This window comes from Pezoporus occidentalis, unplaced genomic scaffold (genome assembly GCF_034315485.1).
Source record: "Pezoporus occidentalis ecotype Australia unplaced genomic scaffold, CSIRO_AGI_Poc_V1 ctg236, whole genome shotgun sequence".
Classification (NCBI taxonomy): domain Eukaryota; kingdom Metazoa; phylum Chordata; class Aves; order Psittaciformes; family Psittacidae; genus Pezoporus; species Pezoporus occidentalis.
In genome coordinates this window covers 363,528-377,331 of record NW_026914244.1, presented here as the reverse complement: position 1 = coordinate 377,331, position 13,804 = coordinate 363,528, and the positions used below count along the sequence as shown (strand labels likewise).

General features: G+C 39.5%; 1 protein-coding gene across 6 annotated transcripts in view; it reads left to right on the top strand.

Annotated features, from left to right (window-relative positions):
* The window catches only part of SHANK2 (SH3 and multiple ankyrin repeat domains 2), a 358,561-nt gene that overhangs the window by 309,137 nt on the left and 35,620 nt on the right, over positions 1-13,804 (top strand). For 3 of the 6 annotated variants that reach the window (XM_062621923.1, XM_062621928.1, XM_062621927.1), the window contains 3 exons: positions 6,523-6,658; positions 8,995-9,075; positions 12,154-12,174. In XM_062621923.1, the coding sequence (XP_062477907.1) occupies positions 6,523-6,658; positions 8,995-9,075; positions 12,154-12,174 (238 nt within the window). The remainder of the gene's footprint in view (positions 1-6,522; positions 6,659-8,994; positions 9,076-12,153; positions 12,175-13,804) is intronic. The other 3 variants (XM_062621925.1, XM_062621924.1, XM_062621926.1) reach the window with 2 other exon arrangements.

The following is a 13,804-nucleotide window of genomic DNA, read 5'->3' as shown; positions in this document are numbered from 1 at the left end:
GTGTAGGCAGGGGTTGTACGTGTGTGTAACAGGTTTGGGGTTTGTTGTTCTTTGAAGTACTTCAATGGACAGGAAGAGCTTTTGGGAAGTTTATTTTGACAGAACATGCATTCACAACTGCAAGGTGAATTTATTCACCATTGCACCGATCATCATTGTGAGCAGAATAATGGAGTTTTGTCTGCTTAATTTCTGTTGAAAATGATTGACTGTATTTTCCACTGAGAGAAAGTTTAGATAATGAAAAGATTAAGAAGATGCAAGAAATTAAGATTTTTTTTATTATTATTAATAGAACAAACTCTGCAAAGGTCTCTTTCTCTGGTAGTGTTTTTTCTTTTGCACCTTCCTACGGCAAGGCTGCTCTGGTGAATATGTTCCAGCTCATGCATCTGCTGTCCTACCACTTGCAGGTTTGGTTTTGCTTTGTTTTGTTTTGTTTTATTTTATTTCATTTTATTCCATTTAATTTTCATAGAGTCATAGATTCATAGAATAATTTGGGTTGGAAAGGACCTTAAGATCATCTAGTTCCAACCCCCTGCCATGGCCAGGGACATGTCACACTAGAGCATGTTGCCCAAGCCTCTGTCCAACCTGGCTTTGAACACTGCCCCAGCATCTCTGGGACACTCATTAACACTCTTCCCCCCCCCTCCCCCCAAATACACTTTTTTCAATAATAGAATTTTTTTTTCCTCCCCTAAATCTGCCTGTGGAAGTGAGCTAAATGCATGTGTTTACACACTGAAGAGTCTGTTTGCACTCAGATGTTTCCTGGTGAGGAATGTGGCAAAAGAATGAGGACCTGCCCAATTGTAGCTTTCTCTGGGGACTAGATGAGCACTGTAAAGAATAATATACTCCTTCATTTACTTTAAAATCTGGAAATACTTTTATTTGGGGGGTGGAAGGGTAAGTTTCATCTTCAGGGAACAAATTTCAAGGTAATTCTGTCTCTATCCTTGCTCCTGCAGTCAATACCAGCTGCCCTGTAGGCAGCATAGTGATCATTTAGTATTGTGCCAATGTAATTATACACGAAACAACCAGTTTACAGTTTTCATGCCCCTCAGCAGCACCTGTGTGGCTGCACTGCCTCACATCTTGCTGTAGTCCTCTCTCTTCCTGCAGCGTATTGAAGTTCTTTGTGGCCTCTGAGATTACCTAAAATGTTTTTGTACAAACAGACCAGAAGACACCTGCTTCTGCTTCTTTGTGCTCATAGCAGTCACCTCATGTTAAAAAGTGCTTCTGCCTTCCTCCTCTGCTTCTGGCTTCAGGCCTTCTTTTGTGGTACCCTTCCCAGCCAGAGCACATCTCTTGAAATCACCCATCAGATGACTTTGCTGCCTTCCATTCATACTCTAAACCAGTTGCCATCCTATCCCTTTGTAAACTTCTTCCATTTAATGAGCTATTTTCCTTCTGCGTCCTGTGCACTTGTGTCTGGGTTGCCTGAACAGGAGCATCTTTTTCTTGGTAAAGTTCAGAAGGAATTTATTGATGTCATGGGTTTTCATGCATCTTCTATGTGGAGAAAAAATGTGATTGATATTTGGCTCTTGGAGACCACAGCGTTATTTATTCTTGAGTAAAGTTTATTATTTCTATTGGGTTTTATGGGATTTAAATGTTGTGATGTACAAATGCTCAGTAAGATCAAGTCAGAGCAGTGCACCTGGATGTTAGAGATAGTGTAGTTTATGACTATCAGTTTGTTACTGCTTTAGTCCATGCTTTTGAATCATCTCTTGGGAGAATGATCATGTTGGAGAGAGATCTCTTCATTAGTGATGTTCAAAGCTCTTTATGTAAGAGGAGTGTCATTGTTGACCACAGTCTTTGGTTTGGAGCTTTAAGCATGCGTAAGTCGCAGCTCTGAAGCACACCAAATGCAAGCCCCAAAGCTCTTTCAGTTCTCTAAGAGGGTGTTGGAGGAAGCAGCAATGTGTCTGCTGTGGTCACAGTGGTGGGGGTGCAAAGGAGGCACAGCACACTGCTTTTTGTCTTGGAGAACTGACTGTTTCACACTCTAGTGTATTGCATTGCTGTAGGAAGCTGTGAAATGACAACTACGTCAATAACTGATTCCATAGCTAGGGGAAAGGAATAAAACCTCTTAACTCTGCGGAGGTGATGGCAAGTATTGTTTGCTTTCATGGAGGAATATTTAGTGTCTTAAATGTTTCCAAAAGTGTCTGGATTGAGCAGCTGCGTGTACCTCCACTTATGGCTGCAAACAGGTCCATCCATATCTCCTCCAAATACTGACCAATCACGGAATCATAGAATCAGCTGGGTTGGAAAAGACCTTTAAGATCATCAAGTCCAACCAAGACCCACTAAACCATGTCACTGAGGGCCTCATCTACACAGTGTGTGAACACTTGCAGGGACGGTGACTCCAGCCCTGCCCTGGGCAGCCTGTTCCGATGCCTGAGCACCCTCTGGGGAAGGAATTGTTCCTCAGCTCCATCTAAACCTGCCCTGGGGCAGCGTGAGGCCGTTTCCTCTTGTCCCATCCCTTGTTCCTTGAGAGCAGAGCCCAGCCCCTCCTGGCTCCATCCTCCTGTCAGGCAGTTGTAGGCGGTGATCAGGTCCCCCCTGAGCCTTCTTCAGACTGAACCCCCCAGGTCCCTCAGCCCTTCCCCATCACACTTGTGCTCCAGCCCTGCACCAGCTCCATTGCAATTCTCTGGCCCCGCTCCAGCACCTCAATGTCTCTCTTGCACTGAGGGGCCTAGAACTGATGCACAGTGTTGCTCTGCCTTTCTCTCGTGCCACCTGCCATTAGGTGTAAGCTGACCTGCAGTGGTGTGATCCTGTGGGGTGAAGGCTGGGGAGCAACTGCCTCTTGCCTGTGGCCTTGGCTCTGTGCATGGTCACTCGATCCTTTCCACCCAGTGGTTCACTCCAGGTAATGTTACATGAGGTACATCAAAAACAGTGGTATAAGCCTTGTGTCTGATAACACTTCAAGTTATTGACATGCAACACATTGCACACTACTAGCAAATTATTTTATATGAAAAAATTGTCTACTATGGATTTTTCTCATTTCTCTCCAGTTGCTCTTAAGTCATCACTCTCCTGCCTTGTAAATTGTACTGCTCTAAAAAAGCCCGTGTACCTTGATCATACAAGGTAGAAAAAGTGCTGAGACATAGAGATGAAAAAATCTTGATCTTCACCAAAGTATTGTTCCTTTTAAATGCTTCAAGAACATTTCATGCCTGCCCAAAGTGAAAGCTCAGCCTGAAATAGCTCAGGCTTTCAGCTGAGGCTATTTTTTCAAGGCATTGAGTCTGGAATAATTGTATTATTTCATGAATTATTTCTCAGTAACTTCCATCCCACTGCCCAGTTTTAACCAAATGATGCTAAAATGTGAATTTCAAGCATATAAAGTCCTGAGACTTTTCCTGAGAGTTGGGAATGGAGAGAAGAGATTTATTGAAAGTGTTGGCTGTCCCAAGGGGCAGTTTTCCTTGCATTTGCATTATTGGCTCACCAGATGCCATTGTTGTCACATGGAACCAGCCACAGCACGTACTTATTTCTGTTCTGTATTTTCACATATGAAGGACATGGGAAAGAAAGTTCTGTGCAGGGAAATTTGGGGGAAGAGTCAAAGGGAAAGAAGAACATAAGGTTTTGCAGTGAAAGACTACAGAAAATATGATGAAAGATTGGGTTGAAGAGGAGAGAGACACAAATTTGTGCCTGCAAAGCAGCTTTGGTAGTTTGGCTGTTTGTAGAACATCCTTCTACACATTTTGCCACTAAAAGCAAAAAGATATTGTAATGTTTCAAAGAAGGCCAGATTGGACAGAGCCTTGGGTGACATGGTTTAGTGTTAGGTGTCCCTGCCCATGGCAGGGGGTTGGAACTGGATGATCTTATGGTCCTTTGCAACCCTAACTATTCTATGATTCTATGAATGTGATTCACATTTAATATCAATTACAATACAGTACAATTACATAGATATCTGGTTTACTGCTTGTGAAAGTTCACTGTCTTCAGCCTGTTTGTAAAGCCTGGATGAGGTTCAGTAACCGTTCCCCACTGCCAAAACTTGAGGTGGAAGCAGAAACAGTCTCACCACATTATTCACACCTGATAAAGTTTTGCTGAATAATATCAAACTAAAAATATCAAAGCAACCTGCTGGAACTCTGGTGACTTACTCCTTATACTGACCATTTCTGGAGTCATTTGGCTTAGATAGAAAATAGTGAAGAAGAAGGTCAAAAGAAATAGAGAGTTTGTCATTGAAATTGGAATTGAGAATTCCAATGTTGTGGCTTTTTAATCATGCTGTAGTTTTACTCACTGAAGTGCTAAAGGGTAGATGAGGTCCTGCTCTGCTGAATTCCTGATTCTTTTGTTATCAAATATTTCTGTAAACTCTGGCTTAAATAATCTTCAGATCTTCCATCAATATTTTTATCTTTACAATAGAAATCTTTTGGGTCCCAGCTTTTGTAACACTCCTTTTAAACAAAGCTGCTAGAAACAGTCATTTACAGGTGCTGTTTCTGAAGCAGCTTTAAAAAAACATGTCATATATATTTGCTCTTGCTCTAAATGTTAAATATCACTGCACATAGGGATGTGAACAGATGGCATGCTGCAGAAGCTGTTGATCATTGTACACATTTATCACTTTACAGTAGCGTACATGTGTTTGATTAATCTTAACTTCTGATTTATTTGGAGGTCTCTATTTTTGACAGCAGGTGGGATTATATTGTAATCCACACTGGCTTCCAGTGGCTTAAAATTTAGATCCAGTAAAGATAGAGTAGATGCCTCCTGTAGTTCTTAATTACATAAACTTTTTTGCTGTGGAATAGGATTACCTGGTTTAGGTCTTGACACTGGAAGGAATCAGGAAGTAAATGGATAATTCCATTTGCTAAAATGTTTTAGGCAGATAAAATTTACATGCCATTGGCCCAGCTAAATAAATACCGGATCTTGGGATTAAATGCCAGATGCCAAGAAGGTGTAAAATAGAACAGCAAGAGTCTTATTCAAATCAATATTCTTTTATATCCCCAACCTACAGAATGGGAGAACTTCATATTTGCCTGCTCAGCAGGTCTGGGTGTTCAGCATGTGTTACACCTACATCGCTGCACATGAAACTCAGAAAGCATCTCAAGCTTGTAGCCATCGCACACAGACATACTTTGAGACTTCTGACTGCAGCATTGTGTTTAAATCTGGTTTACCAAGATGTTATTTCAGCATAACGCATTTTGTCTCAGCTAAAGCCTGAAAAAAGACAAGGTTTTCTTTTGCTACAATGGATGGGAAAATGAGTTTGAGTTGAAATGGTTCTGCTTGTGCTTGTTCTGCTGAATGGCAATAATATTTAATGAGAGAATTTGCTCTAAACTGCAAATTCTTCCGTGTGTGAGATGCCCAGCCTGTCAGAACAAATAGAGGAGCCTAAAAACACTTTATTTGGAAAATGACTGTTCATTTTGGAAGGCACTGAGCAATCTCAGTGAAATATAACTGAGTCAGTTGAATTTTGGAGAGACATCAACTTCCCAGCATGGATTCTGGCAGCATCTTTTCTTCACTCATTCCATTCCTCAATATCTTTTATGCTCAAACAGCACATGCAGCACTTATATGCAGCTGTCATTCAGATTTCAGATAGCTTTCAGTGACTTCTTCTAGATTGAATGAATAAATCAATTACTTTTATCCATGCTTATACACAGGTTTTATGCCTGTGCTTTCTTCTATGTCCATTAATATTATGGAAAGACATATAGAGCAGAAAATGATGATGCAGCACTAGGAATTACCCAGAGAATATGTATTTTCAGATTGAATGTTGCAGTGCAGTTTAATTGGCATGACTGCAATAGCTGGTCGGGGCTTCACACACTTAACTCCGTTAAGACTGGTTTGCACTGCTGTGGCCCTCCTGCCTTTGCTTGCAGGACATTAGATCCTTCCAGAAACTTCCAGAAGGAAAATGCTGGGAGATGAGGAGAGCGCATATAATAAAAGAGTGTCTCTTAAACATGAGTTTACTTCAGGAGTGAAAAATCTTTGTTTCCAGATGATCTGTAAAGTAAAAGTTTTTAATTTCTCATTGGTTATGTTAGAGAGCATAGCATGCATTTAAATGTTTGTGGATAATAGAATCATGAATTACTGTCATGTAAGAAAATGGTTTTAGTGTATGAAATGCAGAGTTGTAGCACATGAATTGCTGGGAATAAAACACATAAAGGGAAAGATTTGGTTGACCTTTTTTCATTAACTTCTCTTAAAACATGGCAATTATAAGGAAATTAGGTGCATATTTCATGAAGATCTAGCTTTGTTTTTCTGTTTTCATGTGCTGTTTCTTAAATATGTATTTTTATTAGAAGACAATTAGTAATTAGAAGTTCTCTATCATCCTGTCCTTTCCACCTTCTGTTTCTCAAACTGAAAGAACTGATGTTTTCTGCATGTTCATCTGAAAGGCTGTTCTCTTTCTTGCAGGTTAACAATGAGAACGTGGTGAAAGTTGGCCACAGGCAGGTGGTGAACATGATTCGACAAGGGGGCAATCACCTAGTTCTTAAGGTTGTCACAGTAACCAGGAATCTTGATCCAGATGACACAGCTAGAAAGAAAGGTACATTTTCCTGTTTTCCTAATGGAGTCTTTTTGGTCTTGCTCCACAGAAAACAGAGCATGGACATGAAATTGCTGGTTTATACATCCTGATTTATGGACTTCACTGTTAAAATTTGAAATAACCTTCTATTTAATTTAGAGCAATTTAATTCTGTTGACTTATGCATTAATATATGACAAAAAGGGTAATATTCCCTTGTCATGCTGGCCATAAAATTTCATCTTTGTGGCTCTTTATACATTCATATGTTTGAAGATCTTGTAGTAAACCTCCTTGCAGTAGTGAGAGACAAAAAAGCAGAAAGAACAGATTATCTTTTTATGTTTTAATTCTAAACTGAATTGCCCTTAAAATCATTGAGAACTACTGATTTGCAAAACACACATTTTAGAAGGGACCTTTGTAAGAATAAGAAAAGTAAGAAATACGTTTTCTTAGTAAGGTTTAATGGAGATTATGGGTTAACCTATACCATAAGGTTGAGCTAATCCCTTAGGAATTTCAGTGTGTTTCCCACCCACTCACCCCCCAGAAAAACCCCACCGAAACTTCACCAAAAGACAAAAAGAAAAAGGATTTTGCACTATTTCCTTCACCTTAGATACCCCTGAGTTTTTTCAGGTAACAGCTACTGTGGGAAGTCATTAGGCCCTCATAATTATCATTAAACAGAAAAGATTGCTGCTGCTAACTAGTGTTCAGTACAGCAACAGCACATTTGTGAAGATTCCTCTTCCTCCCACCGGTTTCTGAAATTGCCGCTCACAGCCACTTGGCTCTTCAGCAGAGGGTGGGCTCCAAACTGCCACCCGAGGGCTGCCTCTTTGTCCTGACTGAAACTTTGGCTACACTGTGAGTGTTCTTGCCATCTGCTTATTAAAATTAAAGCCCATTTGGGGGAAAAAAGGGCATGGTCCTGTGTTATTTTTAGTTTGATGGAATTACTATTCGCGCATTTTTAGTTTGATAGAATTACTATTCACACATTTTAAAGAAACCTTCCACCTCTGCCTTTTGGGATGTGTCACACTGGCCTGCAAGAAAAGTGCTGTTGTACATAATCCAAAGGGAAGTTGCTTCTGTAAAAACAAACCCAGATCTTTAATCTTTCCAGAGCCTTCTACTGATAATGTATCATTTGCCAAAAAGCCTTCCCTCTTTAATTTTGTCCCTTTTTGTTGCCTTTCTTGTTACCTGCAATTGCCCTTGTACCTCAGGAATGTGGAAGGATTTTCTTGCTGTCACTCTCCTTTATGGGGAGGCCGGTGGCAGATACCAAATCCCATTTAACAATCCCAAATTCCATTTAACAATCCAGTGCTTTGTGCAGTTTTCCTCACAGATTTGCTGTCACTTCTCTCGTTGGGCAAGGGCAGATCTCGAACTGGAGTTAATATGTGCAGTACCCACACAGCCTCAAATCTGGCACTGAACCTGAGCTATAGTTTTGCTTTCTTGTGACATACTGTCATTCAGGGCTCTGTAAGAAGGTGATAGAGCTTAACAGGGAAAAGGTGATGCTGACACAGAGGATAAAGGTGATACAGCAAGAACATTTTCTCCTTCTTTCCTTCATCACTCGTGCCCTCAAACTGATTTGCCACCTCTTGTCAAAATAGTGTAGCCTGATGTATGCTATTGACCAAAACACTTAAGAATTCTGAGTTTTTCATGAGGCCTTTCTGTTTATTGGAAACCCTACCAACACTGGCATAATATGTTTCTGATGTTAAGCTCTTTTCTGACCTCCAGAAACATTTGTTATCAGGATACTAAAACGCATGCTGGATTTTAGTTTCTGTGCTAGCTGATTGCCTTGGCATTTGAAGATCTTCTTTATTCTAAGGATCACCTGTTTTCCCTAGTCTCACTGTAACTATTAAGATAAATTTCAATCTTCTTTCTTGTATTTCTCAGCTTTAAGAGTTTCTTCAAAGATGAAATGAGTCTGGCAGAGATTGCCTGGTCTCCAGGAGATTTTTAGCTATGTGTTTCTTAAGAGGGGCACAACTGCTGGGAGGCACTTTCTCTAGAAAGTCTTTTTTCCTACTTTAAAATAGAAGTGCACAGTTCTTTAGCTTTAAATGTTTCTATGTATCCTGTTACATAAAAGCTTGCTGATGTGTCAAACTACCTACGCTAAAGTAGGAACAGTATAGAAATTCAGTACATGAAAAGCATCTCAGGGTTTTTTTCCTCTCTGTGTGCGTATTTATTGTTGCCTTATTTAATGTAGCATATTCTTTTAAATGAATATAAACCTGTGTATTTGAATATAGTGCTTTAGAGATGTGGATTTACTTACACTGTATATCCTTCTGTTTAATGCAAAGCCCCACCGCCTCCTAAGCGAGCTCCAACCACTGCACTGACCTTGCGGTCTAAGTCAATGACCTCAGAGCTTGAAGAGCTTGGTAAGAAAGTGTTTTTTCACAAGCATGCTGACATAATAGAAATGTAAATAAATACAAATAAATCGTGCATATATGTTAAAATGCCTATAAGGAACTGCACTGTGTACAGTATATAGAGCAGAAAAGGTTTTAAGAATGCTGCATCTTTGGAGAGTTCAACTTATGCATGATTCGCATGAAGAGTTTTTGTTTAAACTTGTGCCTTTCCTGCTACGCAAGAGAATGTCAATACATTTTTTATGCATCATCAAAGTTTGACACATCTACTAGAAAGTAATGCTGTGTCATATTTTGTTAGCTTTGCTTTCTACCTTTTCAGTTCATCTAATATTGTTTTATTTTAAATTCCTGTGGCCTCTCATTAGTGGATAAAGGTAAGCTGCCAGAAGCTGTTGTTAAAAAGCTGACAGTGTTAAAGCAGCTTCAACTTCAACTTGTTTTCGTTAGCCTCTGCTCAGAGAAAGTGCATATTATTATATCACTTTGACTTCTGTGCATGATATAAACGTAATTCTTCTCACTGTTGGTAATAAAAAAGTACTGAGTCTTTTATTTGCTAAGTTTAAGAAATGTGATTGTAGATTCCTTCGCTTGATCATCCACATTCTAGATATGCATAATCCTTTGGGAATTTTGATTTGTTTTCTAGAAGTGAGGAAAGTAATAGTGCTTTTCTGTTAAGTCATTAAAAAGTAGAATTTCTGCACCTAGGCTAATAAATATGTTATTAATGGACCATATATACAAAGAGAAAAGCCCAGTGCGTATTTATATATGGCTATGACACTAAACCAGTGTATTTAGCAAGTGATAATTGGGTAGAAAAGCAAAGCATGTCCCTCATGGCAGAGTAATAAGAGTCTCTCATACAATAGAACCATTATTCCATGTAACCTTACATTGATTTAAATCCTCACATTTTATAATCACTTTTTTTTTCTGGCATGGACTCATCTCAAGGCTAACTGTAAGGAATCAAAGCCTTGTGGCCACTTTTTCTCCCCTTGGAAGTTAATGTTTTCTGGGGCAGATGGACCCCGTCCATCTTTTAGCGAGTCAAGTCACATAGCTGCAGTGGAAGTTCTTACCAAGGAAGGGGTGCTGAAGTGGTTACTGTCTTCTCTGTGGTATAACAACCAAACGAAGACCAAAATGGAACACTCTGAATATGTAGCTCCAAGATCTCAGGAAATTTGGGGTTTCCATGCCAGGAAGTTTAAGAACTTGACCAGAGGTTTCAGCTGTTTGTGAATGCTCCATAATTTTTCTTCCAGGATTAAAATATAAACTATTATTTCTGGAGCCACTTTTGGGGTCTGGATGTTTTCATTTGTTTTCCTTGCATGGAGTGCTAAGAAGTTGTAAAACTTTGCTGGCTTATCAGCAAATTTTCCCAAGGGGCAGAAATACTTGGACACTGATTTACCCCTTCAATCACTTTGGATATTCTTCTATTTCTCTTACTTTTCAGTCTCACATAGTAGATACTGTTCTTAAGGCAGAGAGAGGAAGCACTCTTTTCTAGAGGAAAGTAGCTTATTGATTGTAACATCAGCTCTGCAGTGACGACCATCAGATTTTAGCTTTCTCACCCCCTGTTCAGGTTATAGTACTTGATCTGCTGTTCTCATCGGCTGACAGAAAGCACAGCAGCTCTTGTGGCTAGCAACCATGGAACATACTTGAATCTTTAAGCACCTTTCCCTTCTATATCTTTATCCAGATGGGGCAGATATTAGTGGCAAGACTTCACTATTCTGAGGGATAGTCCTGAACCATGTTTCACAAGTGTATGTCCCCTAGTAAAACTGTAGTGATATTAGAGCATGGCAGAAATTTGTCTTCTTCCTGAACAAGCCTGTAAATACCAGTTGTGTGATACTCTGAACATTTGCCACTCTAGCAAACAATATGACTACTGTTATAAATAACATCTGTGGTCTACCTATTTTAATATTGGTCCTGTTAGCAGAAGGAACAAGAATCCTTAAATTGCACAACAACCAACCAAGCTTCCAAAGAGAAAATGTTCTCACTATCATCAGTTAAAAGTTGTCTTCTGACATAAAACACAGATTGTATGTGTGTATTTATATATAATTTATATATCTTTATTTGTATCTGTGTATATATTGGACATCTGTATGAGCTATGAGAACACCCACATTTTATATACCATTAAAGTATCTAATGAACAAGCATTTGTTTCATGACATATATGTGCAGCCTAAATAGGAAGCATGTAGAGATGAACACTGTGGATGTTCTCATCACTATTTATGTGTAATCCTTTTTCTGAACTAAAGAAGCTCATGGTCTCAATAGCGTCTTGTGGCAGAGAATTCCACAGGCTAATAATGTGCTGTGTACAAATGTATTTCCTTTTTATTGGTTTTAAATGTGATTCCTTTAGTTTTAGTGAATGTCACCTGTTGCATAGGAGAAGAAACAGATAAATAGTATTTCCACATTTGTTTTCCCTCAGAGTCTGTTTTTTTACCTAAGCTAAATAACATCTTTTTCTAAATATATATAGATAGATAGATCTTGCATTCTTTACAGTTACTTCCTTTGCCTGGCTCTGAACTCTACTTACAGTTTTATTGACACCGATTTAGCCACTCCGTGCTCCATAATACTGAGCAGACCATCTCAGTTGTTCTTTTTCAAATGAGTTAATCCAAAATGTGGCAGATAACGTGTGCTCCTGATTCCTTTCCACATCAGTGTGCATGAAAATCCCCTGTTATTGTAGTTGGAAAGCCTTGGTAGCAATAAGTCGCCCCACGTACTGTTTTTAATAAACCTTTTAGGAAACAATATGTACATGTGTCCCTAATACCTGCAGGAGAGCAATTTCATATAGCTAAGGTATAAACCCTGATGAACTGTGCTTTTGCCAAGCTGTTTATCTGTCTGCTGTGGTTTGATAGAGACATGCGTAGCAGAAGCTAGCAGGGAGAGACTGACTTCTTAGATGGAAGAAAAATGTTTATGCTCAAAATAACAGACAAGGATTTAGCATATAAAAATTACCTTCAGAATTGATTCACAGTTCATTCCCTTTCTATTTCCAAGCTTCAGTACGGAAGAAGAAGGGTAAGGGGAAGCATTTTGTCTCTTGTTTAACCTGTTTCTCACCTTTCCATAGTGAAGGATAATAACATAATGTAAATGTTGGCATATAGTCCAGTTTATTTTATGGTGTCAAATGTACATTAATTATTCTGTATGTTTTTTAGTTACTTAGTTAATAAATTGCAAACACACTAAGAACTCAAACAGAAGACTACATTTGAAAATAGTCCCCACATTTCTTACTTTTGTCTCCTTTCTTTCATCTTGCCTTTTTTTCCTTCTTTGTATCCAGCTCTTTTCCAAACCCTTCCATATCATCACCCACAGTTACTGTGCTACCTGGCAGCCTCAGAGTATCCGTGGCCAGTAACGTATCCTCAGTGTAGTCCTGCGTTAGTGATTTCACTTGTCTCTTTAATGGCCAAATGTTACTCCCATAACCACACTGTCTCTGTCTAAGAAAATAGGGATCTTGCACACAACACTGGCATTTTTTGACCTGGAGAAATGCTGCTCTGCACTATTTTTTCAGTATAACATCTTCCACGCTGTCCCGTATGCATGGAGTGCCCTTCCTGAACTGATTCATAAGGCCACATCCTTCTCCTTGAAATCTCTCCTAAGACCCACTTCCCCTACGATCCCTATTAAGCAATCATCTAAGTAATGATGGCTAGGCAGAGGGGCAGGTAGAAATAGTGGTGCTACCTGGATAGCTTTTCTAAATGTAAATGTATATACATGTATGCAAAGTTTGTTTGTGTTGAACTGTATTTTTCCATGCTCCTGTATGTCATTTTGCTCTCCCAGATTGTGAGCTCTCCTGAGCAGGGCTGTGTCATTTCCACGTTTTCATGGTGTCCAACCCAAGGAAGGGTCTAAAACCTCCCCGAGCCCCTGGGTGATAGCTGGTAAAACAGTCTGCAGTCTTCAACAAAGTTAAGTGTCATGGAAGGGAAAGCTAGGCTGTAGGCAGTGGCTTCTCTCAACAGGGAAGCTTTTGCTTTTTAGCACTAAATGGGACAAAAATCAGGATTACTTTTTTCTTTCCTGACCTGCTTTCAGGTCACTAACAAAGGTTCCAGGAAGTGATATTTGCCATTCTCCAATCAGAGAATGTGCCAGAATAAATCCCATTGCTGCTGGTATTTTTCTGAAAAATGTATTTTGGCAGCATGTAAAAAATCTTTACGTTGTTGTTGGAGAGTTTTCCTTCAATGGAAAATTCAGTTTTCTGGGTCATAGATGAGGGAGGCATTAAGATGAAAATAATGGCTTTTGTGCTTCTGTTTGACTGGTTTTGTTGGTTGTCTTCTGAGAGGGGTCATGGCTGCTTGGGAAAATAGGAAGCGGGAAAGACATAGGCTGTGGTTTTTTTATGTTCAGATGGAAGATAGGAAGTTTGTGTCTGAAGATCCAAGTAATAACCTGTCTGGGTTCACAACATTATGGCATGGGCAGTATAAGCATATGACTGCAATCACATAGTGGGAGTTACTAAAACGTAACCTGCATTTCATCTGTGCCACTGATGTTCTGCTTACAGTGGTTGCCTGAGCTGGAGAAACAGCATCCAACTTCAAACTGTATGTTTGGAGGGATGTGTTTTCAATAGGGAAACCGCTTCTGGATTCTGTGGGATAGTGGGGAG